We start from the raw sequence: 15,045 nt of genomic DNA on the forward strand, positions 1-15,045 counted from the left end.
TGTACTCACAATATCAAGAAGGGAAAAAGTGGAAATAAATTTAGCATGGTACTTACACATATCTTAAAATCTTATCTGCTTACATAAGTATTCAGTGCCATGTTCTGTAGTCAGTATTTTCATATATTAAAGAAATTGCCCTAATAAGGATGTAATTACGTTGTTATTGGCTTTAGCTCCATCTTCCCTGGTAGCTCCACATTTTCATATATTATTGCATTCTGGTTACAGGGTTGCACAAAAGGCAGGTTGGAAAAGTCTGACCAAACAAATCCTTCATTTTGGTACTTGGAGGAACAGCACTAAAGCTTTATTCAAAACAGAAGCCTTTATTCAAACACACAGCAAGCAGGCAGCCCTTGGGTTGTCTCAGTTTCTCCAGCTCCATTTCTTGAGCTTAAAAGAACATATAGGTGGGTGTCTTCTTCAAGTTGATTTAGCTTCAGGGAGAAAGGCATAGCAGGGATTGGGACTGGGTCAAATGCAGACTGCACAGGACAAAGAGAGAACAGAACAACAGGTAAGTAAATTGACTTTAAAGCCTTGTATCAATGTGCAATGTGTGCTTCACATGGTACGATGGCGACTGATCTTGCATTTGGCAATGCAAAGGTCTGTTTCTTTTGCATCAGAATGCTGTATAGAAGAGAGCTTAGCAATCTTAGGCTTATAAAAGTTTTTGTTTCCTTAGGAGGAAGTGGGGGACATGCAGCATAAATACAAACAATATTTAAGAAGTTGATTTACTAAGGTTCTATGAGGGTAAATCAGAAAGAAAGGCAATTTGAAAATTATGCGATAACCACCATGGATAGAAGCTATGGGAGTTTGCATTTCAGCAGATTTGAAACCCTCATCTCAGAGAAACCTCCCTGCTGCATGTTGTTCAAAAGTGGCGCAATTCTGTAGCAGAGTGTCCCATGTTCATTTGACCTTGGCTTCAACTAGACTAATGGCAGAATTGCAGAATGCAGTGTTGTGGGTGTTCGAACTACCCATAAGCCATTGTGAAAATGTCGTATTTCGTCACCTTCTGTCCATTGCGGCTAGCACATCATTTTCCAATTGGAATCACTGGATGTACAGCAATTCCTTATTAAAAGTGTGAGAAGTCAGAGACCGTGAGTTAAAAAAGCACAGATTAGGAGAATGTTGCAAAGCTATATGAAAGTGTTTTGAAGTGTTTTAGGATGTAAATCTATGAAAAGGAGTGCAACTTACATCACACACAGGCTTAGTGGCCAGAGCACCTAAACTCAGAAGCTCATAGAGCCAACAACTCCTGTGGTGATGTAGACACACAAGATCACCAGTCAAGTGTAAGTAGCACACAGTGATTATCAATAAATAAATAATTATATTGATCAAAAAAAGCAAAATGTAATATTTCACAAAAATTAAATGAAATGCTCAACTTAATTAACTTCATTTTTCATATTAAGCTCTTCCTTCACTGCAACATTTTGAAAATCTCACTTAACCCAAATGCTCTGTTAAATGTGTATATAGCATTTTACATAAGAATATCTGCAGCAGTTATAATATTTGTGACATGTGTTCTGTGGGATTATAGTAGAAATGAATGCAGTCTCTTATACCAGTCCCAATAAGATTAACTTCCTCTGCTTTCCAACAGATATTGCATTACAGGATTTAGAATTGCTTCATTGACACTGTCACAGGTGGCTGGGGGGTGACCTGGCCGGGATGACGGGGCAACCGCCCTGGTGCCTATGGGGGCCACGGGTACAGAGCTTTGCAGCTCAACCCCGTAGGGGCCCGTGGTCACCGCCAGGGGGCACCCCAATGCCTTGGGAGCCCTGGACCTCAGCACTTCCACCACACCCGAAAGTGCTGGGGGTAAGAGGAGCGGGGACACCCGGAGTGCTTCCAGGTGTCCAGTGGAAGATTGTCTGGAGGCACCTGGAGCACATCTGGGTGACTATAAAAGGGGCTGTTTCCCTCCATATGATGACTTGAGTCGGGTGGAAGAAGGACGAGGTCTTGGAGGAGAGGAGTGGAGGCGGCCTGAAGAGAAGTGAGGCATTTGATTGGTGGCCTGGACTTTTGGGGTGTGTTGCACTTTTGTAAATATGGCAAATAAACGTTTGTTGTGTGACTTAGATGTGTCTGCCTGTCTGTGTCCGGGCCGGCTACCACAACACGAATAACAATATACGATGCAAAAAATGTAAAAAAGAAATGTCAGAAATACCATTCAGTGTATCAGTAATATATTGCAATAAAAATATTTCTGCTGCATACAGTATTGATTTTTTCCCTAGGCAGTAGTGCTCCAGCCCATAGTTGGCCAAGTGAAAATATGTTTAAATTATTTCCAATAGCAAAAATATAAAAGCTTTTATGTTGTAGTGGTTCTGATACATTCTTCATCAGTGTTGCTACTGCTGATGTTACATATTTAAATCTGTTTTGTGTTACCACAGTATTACAGTAGTTTCTGCTGGTTCTTCATGGATCCAGCACACAGCGTTTAAAGACAAAAATTGTAGTCTGAAACCAAGCAGGGGTTAAAACCAATAGTAACAATGCACCTTGTATTCCAAGCCCAGATTATAACCTAAATTGTAGTTGAAAATGTACCACTAATTTCTTTGATCATTAATTATGACCAACATCTCATAGCACCACGATCTCAGGTGCAAGCAGACATGCAATGCAGCCTTGCAAAGTTTTTCATCTGTAACATTGCAAGTGTGACCTCCATTGGAATATACCCCCTAATAAAGGACCATAGCGTAATAGCAAACAAGCTACAAAATGGTGGTGTCCCATGAAAAAACAAAATAGCAAAGACATAACTACAAAACAAATATGTAAACAAAATTGAATTAAATCTGAAGCTACAATAAGAATTAAATAATCTTCCAAAAAATTCTTTGATTTCCAAAACCTACAATTAGATTAAATTAGATTAGATTAATTTATAGCAGAAATCTATACTAATAAAAGGCAAAGCCCTCACTCACTGACTCACTCACTGACTCATCACTAATTCTCCAACTTCCCGTGTAGGTAGAAGGCTGAAATTTGGCAGGCTTATTCCTTACAGCTTACTTACAAAAGTTGGGCAGGTTTCATTTCGAAATTCTACGCATAAGGGTCATAACTGGAAGCTATTTTTCCCCATATAATGTAATGGAGTCTTGAGTTGGAGATGGCCGCGGGGGGCGGAGTTTCGTGTGACATCATCACGCCTCCTACGTAAGTACGTAGAGCACAAGGAAGAACTCCAAACAGCGATCAGCACAAAACGCCATTTCACAATTGAGAAGGCAGAAAAACATTATGAAGCAAATGATGCATACAAGCATATTCATAAGTACAGCTACTGCGGAAACAAAGCACGGCGTGAACCGTAAGTTTATATTAAATTAAGTTCATAGGCTACCACTAGCGCTTGTAATTTAGTGCCTGCCCATATAAGGCCGCCCATCAGCGCAATCCAATACAAACACTGCCGGTAAATATTCACGGTGAAGGACTGTGCTTATGCAGAGGAAGATGAGATGGTCAGGGTGGTGTTTGGCACAAACTCATTGAAACTGCGAGAGAAAGTTTTAAGTGCCGGGTCTTAGCTGACATTACACCAGTACAGCTGGGAACCTTCGATGCAAGAACACCAAGCGGCTCACGTGAACTGACGCAGTGCACAGACAAAAAGCAACAGTTCCAAAGAGTGCTGAACAAAACCGAATTACACAATTGAGAAGGCAGCAAAAAATATGAAGCGCCTTATACATACAATCATATTCATAAGTGCAGCTACTGCGGAAACAAAGCACACGGTGGAAAAAGTGAATGTCCTGCTAAAGGAAGACAGTGTAAAAAAACCCGTGCATGCAGTTTGTCACATCACAGATAAAAGGAAGACGAGCTGTTTATTGATGCAGTAAGGAACTAATCGATGAATGAAACCTCTTATCTTTACAACGATTGACAAACACGGAATGTAACTTGAACACATCCTACAAATACGAGCCTGATTGAAAGAAATAATGATAATCAAATCCTTGATGACAGCAACATTCAATAACACTCACAAAACAATTACTGTATATTGACAATCATGTTACGTTATTTTTAAAATGTTCCCTTTTCTTTTCATAACTTCTACTTCTCCACTGCGGTACACGGGTATATATATAAATGTATATATATACCCGATCTACAATACATACTTTAGCATAGACAAGCCACACGCTGTGGCTAATTGTAGAGTCTTCGCCTCTACGCCGACATTCGAGGTTCGATTCGAGAGGGATGTACTGACTATGTACGCTACCGATTCATTTTACCTTCGATCTCCTTGGTTTGGGACGTATGAAAAATATTAGGTTAACGCAGAATCATGTTACGTTATTTTTAAAATTTTCCCTTTCTTAGCACAAGCACAGCTGAGAAGCTTCGATGCATGTACTCCATAACGCGCTAAAAATAACGATTTAATCACACTTTCAATTCCAAGCAAACGGGAACTTTTGTCAATGCATGATTTCCTGGTACATCCATTACACTGATGCACACATCACAGCTACAAAAATGTTAGAGTCGGAATAAAGCGCGTTCCTACGACTGATCATTTCGACTTCCCGAAAGCCTTGATAAAAGCATGGTTTTGTGCACACTGAAAAGCAAGCAAAATTAGATGCATTACAGAAAGCGGACTTTGTGGCTCTTACTGGGGATCATTGGACTTCCGTGACCGTTAGTAATTCTAAATACATCTAATTACAAAATGTTCAATGATCACACTGTTTTAGCCTAATGTACAAAATAATTTTGGCTAATGTTACTCAGAGTTTAAAGAGTAAGCTGGTCAAATTACCTTTTATGTTTCTGACTTATTTTTTTAAGAAGAAAAACTGCACTTTATGGTGAAATTTTGGTTATTATTATTTAAAGACAATACTATTCTGAAAATGTACTTAAAGTACTTAAACTACCACTTTATTTTTAAGTCTGCCCAATTTTAACCAGGGATGATATTTTTGTTTCTGTTTTGAATTCAAATGCAGTTTAAAGGCTTTTTTTCAGAAATTAAAACAGCTTCAGTTTACAATATTCATGTCCATGTCTATTATTTGATTCTGTCGCCCACTAAAACCGTTTTAAATAAAAAAAAAACATTTGCGATTTGGGGCAAATTTACGTGCGATTACATACGATTAATCAAGATTAATTCTTACCCAGCCTCTAATTAATTGGATTAATTTTTTTAATCGAGTCCCACCCCTATATATATATATTTAGATATATATATGTAGATTTGTATATATATGTGTATATACAGTATATATGTAGATATGTATATGTTGTATATACAGTATGTATATATATGTGTGTGTATATATATATATGTATATATATGTATGTGTGTATATGTGTATATATATATAACTGTATATATATGTGTATAGATGTATATGTATATATATATATATATATGCCAGCAACACTCATATCAATGACAAAACAATTACATTAACAATCATCTTACGTTATTTTTAAAATGTTTGCTTTTCTTTTTCATAACTTCTTTAACACACTACTTCTCCGCTGCGAAGCGCGGGTATTCTGCTAGTAATTAATAAAATACAGTATTTATACTCACAATAGAAATTAAAAGAAGGACAGTAATAGTTATATGTAATTGTTAAGCTTTTTTATTTATGTGAAAAAAGTCCCCATAAACTCACTGCCTAATTAGCAGCAGTAAGTAATGTGTTTGTAAAAGCAATTGTCTTCATCCTGGATTTAAATGTTGAAATTAATAGATTCTACCTCATGCAGAAATTAAAATATATTTGGAAATGTTCTGCATATTTGAGATTCTAATCTATGATCTAGAATATGCACATAAATTTGTGACATTTTGCAATGTTTAAGCTCATATCAGGACTTGTGGATTTAAGAAACTGAAGCACAACCAACCCTTTAATCGTAAAATAAGCATTTCGCCAAAGCAAATAAAGTGATTCAGAATAACCTAATATTAATTATATAACAAAGAAACGGATGGAATCAAGTTACAGTCGGCAGCATTTCAACTAATGAGTAGAATTGGTTTTGTTTTGCAAATTTTAAAAAACAGTGATTGTTGATCAAACAAATAATTAAAAACACAAAAAAAGAAACTGAAGTTCTAGGTACAGTTGAGTATCACCCGCTTTAGAATTAAAGTGAATATTACGATTTTGAACTATATCTGTAAAATTGTTCATTTAGTATAAACTAAACAATTTAAGAATAACAACTAACATATTTTCAAGCCTGTGTAATAGAACAGTGTTATGAAAGTGTCAAAAACTGTTTCATTTGAACAACATACCAAAAGTGGCACTTTATCTTTCAGGAGATACTAGTTTGTAATTTGTTAAGTTCAGTATTGTGACCTGCATAAATGCCATATACCTTGTGGTGATTAAAGTGAAACTGAAGCTATGATACTCCTATTTTTTCATGTACTACAGAAAAAAATCATATATGTGTAGTTGGATTATAAATATTAAATACATACAGTATCAGTCTAAATCTAATCTCTCTAATAAGTACTGTATCTATCAATTATCAGTTTTAATGCATATGGAAATTTGCCTTGTCAACAATGATCTAGTGATAATTTTTAAACATATCTAAAACACAATGTGAATTGTTGCCTATTAGAGATTCAAAGTGCAATTTCATGTTGAAATTAGTATGGTGGGGCATGCAACAACTCATAAAGAATTTTTGTCACATCAGTCATAAAGACACCATGAATCTACAGACAAGCAACAATCAAACAGGCAATAACCCATCTCTCTCTCTTTGAAACATGTTAAATAATTTTCAAGGATCACTTATATGTAAGCAAAAGAAGTACATGTAATACTCAAACTCCAAGCAATCAGTTTATTAATATTTTATGTTTAACATTTCTCAGCACACAACATCACAAAGGATGACATACTGTTTTTCATAAATGTTCCTTCCAAGGACTTTGTTGCTGCCACAAACAACAATTAAATTATCATGTGTTAGTCATGTACGTAATGACACATAACAATAGGAAATGAAAATATATTCCCTAATAAGGATGTACATCAGAAATTCTCAGAGAAATAATTTAAGGGCAGATAGTATAGTCAGTGGTCTAATGCTTTAAAGACTTCAACACTTTAGCCGTTTAGACAGATTAAAGATTGTAAAAGAATTTAAAATGGTAGACTGAACATATTATTAACTTATTACTGAAGTGTTTATTAAAAAAAAAAAGATTTGTGTAATGACTTGTAATAGTTGATCTTACTTTAAGTCTCTATTCACATTTTATTTAATATCAAGTTTATACTAAATTATGTACAGTGTCATGCAAAAGGATTAAATTCTTTGCTCAATTCTGTAATTTTAATAACAAATCCTACACTTAAATTCTGTGTTTTGTGATATTTTTATTCCATACCACCAAAACCCAAAATTAAGTTTCTAATATGACATTGTCTTATGTTAGAAATAATCTTAAGAAGATAAAAAATGGATTATATTGCACAAGTATTTAATTTCTGATTTGTGGAAGCTTTTTAAGTTTACACAATGGGAAAACAATTTCCTAATGAGGACACAATTGGCCTCCTCTTGTGAATCATTAAAATAATTGCAACACTAATTGGATAAAGCCCCCACAGTTATGGGATCATGAGGGGACTGAATACTTTTTCAAGGTATGGTATCTAAAGTATTTAAGATTTCCTGCACTTGACACTAAATTAGAATAGCAGTATCTTATCAACTTTTTTCAGAATTCAAGCCCAGGTGCCAATATTCATGCTCCTATGTCTTATAATTCTATTTATATGACAAACATATATTTCTGCTTACAATTGCATTTTGTGTATTGTACTAAAATATTACAGTATCAAGCAGAATATTGGAACATATACTTTTTTAAGATGTTTTAGACCAGTGATACAGTAAACTTTTTTTTCTTTTTTCTTTTAGCTTCTGAAGAGTTGCCTCAGTCAATAGCACAACACTTAAGATGGATCATGCAGAAAGATCTTCTGGGGCAGGATGTGTTTTTGATCGGCCCACCAGGTCCTCTTAGACGTTCAATTGCCATGCAGTATTTGGTAAGATTATTGGCTGTATGCACTCATCAGAACTGCAGGTCTACAGAAGTGCCCAGTTTGTGAATTCTGATAATAGACTTCTTATCGCTATTCTGAAGGTCCAGTTTAGGTTCAGTAGGCTACCACCTACTAATGAGGCTGGACTTGGCCAGCCTTCAAGATCAGGCTGTTTCTAATGAGTCTGCATGCATTTGTGTGAGGAACTTGCAGACTTGGGTGTGACTGCCAATTCTAATACGATGAGGGAGACTATCCATGAAGCTTGCAGAGAGTTGTGCTGGTGTTGCCAGTATTCCCAGAAAAAGGTATTTCATCTCGCAGGGCAAGAGGAGTTGCAGCACACGGCTTGATGGAGACTCTGGGAACTGAGAATGATGGCTGTGAGGAATCTATTAGCAAGTGATACACCATCTATTTTCTAGTGACTCATGTCCTGCTTATAGAGGAACTGAAGCATTGCACATATCCGAATCTGTTCCTCGGAGAGTTGCAGTCATGGTGGGGGATGGAATGGTCCTTACAGATGACGCTGCAGTTGTGATCCACTAGGATGGCTACTTGGAGCAGCTGTTTAAAGCTTATCATCCAGCTAGGACGTGGGAAATTTCTGGGTTCACGGTTCTTGAGACTGATCCTCCAATTAGCTGTGAACCACCCAATCTTACTGAGATAGCATAGAATGTGAACCAGATGAGGGCAGGGAAAGCTGTAGGGATCTGTGGTATCCAGCATGAGCTTCTCCAGACTGTTGATAAGGCTGTCCTCCTGGGCATTGCAAGCAATCTATGCTTGCATTTCAGAGACGAGCATCATCCCAACTGATTGGAAAACAGGACTTGTCACCTCTGTCTGGAAAGGGAAGGGTAATTGCCTGGATTCCGGCAACTGAAAGGGGATAACACTGCTGTAGGTAATGGATAATATCCTTGCTAGGGCTCAATAGGATCCGTCGTCACATGCTCACCTACCAGCAACCGGAGCAGCTTGATTTTATGACTAAGAAGTCTCGGCAGCAACATTCATGTCCCTGGTGACTCTTCCTGTGAAGTCTGTAGACTGATTGGGAGAGCATGAGGGCTCAAGATGTCATTGGAAAAGTGTTTGTGGCTCCCGGTATCATTGCAAAAAGACAGAAGTCCAAGTCTTTAAAGAGTCCTGGTGCTTCCTGTTTTCCTATATGGTTGTGAGACATGGACGCTATCCAGTGACCTGAGACAATGACTGGACACCTTCAGTACTGTGTCTCTTCGGAGAATCCTTGGGTACCGCGGGTTTGATTTTGTGTCAAGCGAGATGTTGCTCACGGAGTCCCGAATGAGGCACGTTATCTACATTGTGAGGGTGGATCAGATATGGCTCGTACCAGATCGCCAAAGACCTGGCTACAGCAGTTAGATGGTCATTTCTGGAGGGTGGAACTGGACTGTGTGTCTTCCTGGAAGGTTCCCAACCATGATCTTTAACTGTTTCATCATGTGGTGGGTGCGGCAACATGCTATAAATGTATATACTCCCCAACCTGACCTGCGCTCATCTGTTTTCTTAAAATATGTAGGAATAGGATTTTGGAATATCTCTTTAAATATTAATATGTATTAGAGGAATGTAAAAGTATTTTAGTAAATTTGTGCACTGTTTGTGTTTTGCTGGAGCCAGAAGGCAGAGGGAGGAGGAAAGAAAAATTCACTAATAAATGTCAGTAGAAGAGTTAACAGTTCAACACAGCATGGACAAGCTCAAATACTTTTTAAACTCACGCTGTTTTGTTACAAAAATAAGCTGAAAAGGAGAGCTCAGGAGGGGATCATAAATCAACTGGTCAGATAAAAGTGTCTTCAACAGAAAGTTAGAAAATAGCTCACCAAAGCCAGAACACTAATTAGAAATCCAAGTCAAAAGGGGTCGCTAAAGTTTTCAGGTCCAAAATTCAATACATGCAGAACTCTCTTTAGGAAGTTTTCAGTCTCAGATGTGAGAGGTACTTTTTATTAAACTGGTCCTCATCAAATTTATCCTGTGTCTTGTTCCAAATAAGTGTCTAACAAGTGTCTGTTTAATTTATTAAACATATTTGGAAAATATAGGTGATTGAAATACTCTGTTTTAGAATGTGTAGAAAAGGTCATGTCCTACTGAAGTATGTGATTATATGTTGGTGAAATGTTTAAAATCTTCTGGACTTTTGTATAAATGGCTCTATGTAATTTGTGACAGAATCTTTACCTAAGTCATAATAATATAGAAAGAGAGGCCAATTAAACACTATCTAAAATAAAATTCTGTATATTATCAGCATTGAGCACATTGTTCAGATATCCATGGTCAAGAAAAACCTATATGGATCTTTAAATTTAGTGGATGTAAATGTTTTCTCACAACTTTGCATGTATACTGTATGTTTGTGAGAGTGTAATAGTTGCAGTCATGAAGTGGCTTTCCACTGGTACATACAGTGCATCCGGAAAGTATTCACAGCGCATCACTTTTTCCACATTTTGTTATGTTACAGCCTTATTCCAAAATGGATTAAATTCATTTTTTTCCTCAGAATTCTACACACAACACCCTATAATGACAACCTGAAAAAAGTTCACTTAAGATTTTTGCAAATTTATTAAAAATAAAAAAACTGAGAAAGCACATGTACATAAGTATTCACAGCCTTTGCCATGAAGTTCAAAATTGAGCTCAGGTGCATCCTGTTTCCCCTGATCATCCTTGAGATGTTTCTGCAGCTTAATTGGAGTCCACCTGTGGTAAATTCAGTTGATTGGACATGATTTGGAAAGGCACACACCTGTCTATATAAGGTCCCACAGTTGACAGTTCATGTCAGAGCACAAACTAAGCATGAAGTCAAAGGAATTGTCTGTAGACCTCCGAGAAAGGATTGTCTCAAGGCACAAATCTGGGGAAGGTTACAGAAAAATTTCTGCTGCTTTGAAGGTCCCAATGAGCACAGTGGCCTCCATCATCCGTAAGTGGAAGAAGTTTAAAACCACCAGGACTCTTCCTAGAGCTGGCCGGCCATCTAAACTGAGTGATCGGGGGAGAAGGGCCTTAGTCAGGGAGGTGACCAAGAACCCGATGGTCACTCTGTCAGAGCTCCAGAGGTCCTCTGTGGAGAGAGGAGAACCTTCCAGAAGGACAACCATCTCTGCAGCAATCCACCAATCAGGCCTGTATGGTAGAGTGGCCAGATGGAAGCCACTCCTTAGTAAAAGGCATATGGCAGCCCGCCTGAGTTTGCCAAAAGCACCTGAGGGACTCTCAAACGATGAGAAACAAAATTCTCTGGTCTGATGAGACAAAGATTGTACTCTTTGGTGTGAATGCCAGGCATCACGTTTGGAGGAAACCAGGCACCACTCATCACCAGGCCAATACCATCCCTACAGTGAAGCTTGGTGGTGGCAGCATCATGCTGTGGGGATGTTTTTCAGTGGCAGGAACTGGGAGACTAGTTAGGATAAAGGGAAAGATGACTGCAGCAATGTACAGAGACATCCTGGATGAAAACCTGCACCAGAGCGCTCTTGACCTCAAACTGGGGCGACGGTTCATCTTTCAGCAGGACAATGACCCTAAGCACACAGCCAAGATATCAAAGGAGTGGCTTCAGGACAACTCTGTGAATGTCCTTGAGTGGCCCAGCCACAGCTCAGACTTGAATACGATTGAACATCTCTGGAGAGATCTTAAAATGGCTGTGCACCGACGGTTCCCATCCAACCTGATGGAGCTTGAGAGGTGCTGCAAAGAGGAATGGGCAAAACTGGCCAAGGATAGGTGTGCCAAGCTTGTGGCATCATATTCAAAAAGACTTGAGGCTGTAATTGCTGCCAAAGGTGCATTGACAAAGTATGGAGCAAAGGCTGTGAATACTTATGTACATGTGATTTCTCAGTTTTTTTATTTTTAATAAATTTGCAAAACCTCAAGTAAACTTTTTTCACGTTGTCATTATGGGGTGTTGTGTGTAGAATTCTGAGGAAAAAAATGAATTGAATCCATTTTGGAATAAGGCTGTAACATAATAAAATGTGGAAAAAGTGATGCGCTGTGAATACTTTCCGGATGCACTGTACCTCCACCAGGTGCCCTGTATTAACCTCAATCACAAGTGATGTTCAAACAGAGTATACGCATTTAAAGCAAAGCAATGTTTATTGATTTAGGATAACAGCAGTAACAAATATTAATACCAGCAAATAATATAAATTAAATAAATAGTAATTAATAATTGCAAATTCTTATATAAAGTGGTAAATACATTCTTGTACCAAAATCCATACTCTCAAACAGTAGTTTCTGTAAAGATATGAAAGCGGAAGAATAGCACAAAAGGAAATGTGTGTAGAATAGTGAGAGAAGAAGATTAAGAGTAGTTGTCTTTCAGGTGGCTTGTCTTCACTCAGACATCAGACATATGCATAGACGATATCTTTGATGTCTAGGTGGATGGTTCTGTCTCTCTTACCCTTGAGTGGTCTGTCATTTATGCCAAAAGCACTATGTGGTGTTCCAAACCTTGTGATGGACAGCTTGTCTTGTAAGCTTTGATCTCAAATTTATATGCAGAATGCTTTTATCTTATCAAGAGTGTTTATCTGTACTGTATTCAATTTCCTTGGGAATAGATACTTCCTTCTGGCATTTGAGATATAGACTGAGTGGTCATTCTAATTGAAGATTAAATATGTTTTATTTAGCAAGATAAAACAAAAAGAAAAAGTATACACTGGCCTACATTTTGAAATCGTGTGTCATGGTGTTTCTATATATGAAACATCTGTGATCAAAGTTCCTGTCAGATTCATAAATAAAAAATGCTCAGCATTCAATTACAGTTCCCCATAACTCATCTAAGTAAAAAGTGCATTAAAAAGCAATGCATTATAGGTTTTCAGCAAAAGGTTTGCATTGTCAAAAAAGCGATGTTTTCTTTCCAAGGAAATTGCTGTTACAGTATGCATATACCCCAGATACTCTGATATTAGCTCCACTGCATAGTCCACATTTAAGCATTTAGGTTCATTTTAGTTTTTGCAACATAGTAGTAAAGTAAGCGCTTAATGTGAAATGTGCAGTATTCAAGTATTACCATATTAAAAACATATTTCAAACTAGGTACTAAGGACAAGGAAATGCTTGGGGACTGATTTGTACTGAATTTAGCAATCCAAGAGGAAGTTGAGAAATGAAAACTCTCTAATGAAATTGATAATGGCTTTTTTGTTTGTTTGTTTTTTCCTGTATTTACAAATATATTTAGTGTGCATATATAAACATGTAGTTTATACTAAGAATATGAGAGACTGGGCTGTGAAACAAGCCCTTTTGAGCTTTAAAACAGAGACAAGCTAGTAAAACATCTTAAGGCTGAAGAACAGGTGCAGCTTGTCAGAATATTCTCGATGCAGAGAGATTGAGAGGAAAGAAGGTGGGAGCATTATGAAATTCTATACTTTTTAGGTTTGTTTTTAAAATATTTGAATAAGAATGTCTGTCAGTCAGATTTACTTATTATCTGAGTGCAGTTTTGCAGGAAGTGTTTAAGCTATCCTGATTTGGACCTTTTTCCAGAACAAAGCCACTCTGGGCATAGCAAAAGAGCCAAAAAATAACCTTTAACAGGCAAGTAACTGCTGTACCCGACCCTCCTGTGCTGCTGCTGCTGATGATGATAATAATGCTGCTGGTTATACAGTATGTTCCAAGGTAAACCAGCATTAAAAGCTTTGCCAAGTACTATTTTTTTCTCTAATGGTATAGTGTTTTGTTCTTCACTGTCTGTATTAAATAGTGTGTGGGTGTGTGTTTTTGGCTAGTGTCAGGCTGCAAGATAAAAGAACTCATTTTTCAGAGGTCATGTGCCACATTCAGGTGAAGTTTAAATTGGTTCAGTGCAGAAAAAATGTTCAAATAGCTAAAGAAAAGATGGCTAACATCCTTAAAAAAGTAAGAGAATGCAAAGCATCAAAAGATGTTTCAACAGTGGATTCTTTTAAGGGATTTAAAACTGATTACAGTTCCAAGTTTTTTTGCTTGAGTTTGAAAGTTTAATAGTTTATTTTCAGTATGTTAATGGTCTGTATGTACCTCAGTTTACCTTTATTTAGCATCATAAATTCTAAATGCATATTTGTTTACTTTCAAGCAAAATTTTAAATATAAAACAGCTACACTGGAAGGGCACATATTGCAAGGACTTATTCAGAGGTAAATTTAGATAATGTATTAGTGTGGGTGTTATGTACCACAATATTCTTATTGTGGAGACTGATGAGATGCTTGAAGTACATTTGTACATTCAAAAGAGGTTTAAGTGGGATGAATAAAGTCAATGTTTTTTCTTCTTATGTGTAAGAGATTTGCACATTAACTGTAATATATAACAAAATTGAATTGCAATGCTTAATGTTTTAAAACATAAAAAAATCATAATTTATTCTGACTCAACTATCTGATTAAAATTATATTCAAAGGTCCCTAGGTCCCTGGTTGTTCCTACTTCTTTATATAAAATGATAGGTGTGTTACCCAGCTTCACTCAGAATATTTTGTAAGCCAGTTGGCATCAGTTATAGTGCTGTCAGTTAATCAGGTGTATAAGAAGCACGGTACGAGGTGTGGCAGAAAAGTAATGAGACTGATTTTTTATTTACCAAAGTTTTTATTTTTTTCAAACATCATAGTTATCCCCTTCAAAGTAGTTCCCTTGGGCAGCTACGCACCGATGGAGACGTTGTTCCCACTGTTGGTAGCAGCGCTGGAAGTCTTCAACCGGTATGGTCTTCAGCATGTCCGTTACACTCTTTTGGATGTTTTCTAAAGTCCCGAAATGATGTCCTTTGAGGACATTTTTCAGTTTAGGAAAAACGAAAAAGTCACACGGACTGAGGTCAGGTGA

General features: G+C 37.2%; 1 protein-coding gene across 1 annotated transcript in view; it reads left to right on the plus strand.

Moving 5' to 3' along the window:
- vwa8 (von Willebrand factor A domain containing 8) overlaps positions 1-15,045 on the plus strand; it is a 482,517-nt gene that overhangs the window by 37,733 nt on the left and 429,739 nt on the right. The window contains exon 3 of the mRNA XM_039745289.1: positions 8,002-8,132. Coding sequence (XP_039601223.1) covers positions 8,002-8,132 — 131 coding nt within the window. The remainder of the gene's footprint in view (positions 1-8,001; positions 8,133-15,045) is intronic.

This window comes from Polypterus senegalus, chromosome 2, assembly GCF_016835505.1.
Source record: "Polypterus senegalus isolate Bchr_013 chromosome 2, ASM1683550v1, whole genome shotgun sequence".
In the NCBI taxonomy this organism is placed as follows: Eukaryota; Metazoa; Chordata; class Cladistia; order Polypteriformes; family Polypteridae; genus Polypterus; species Polypterus senegalus.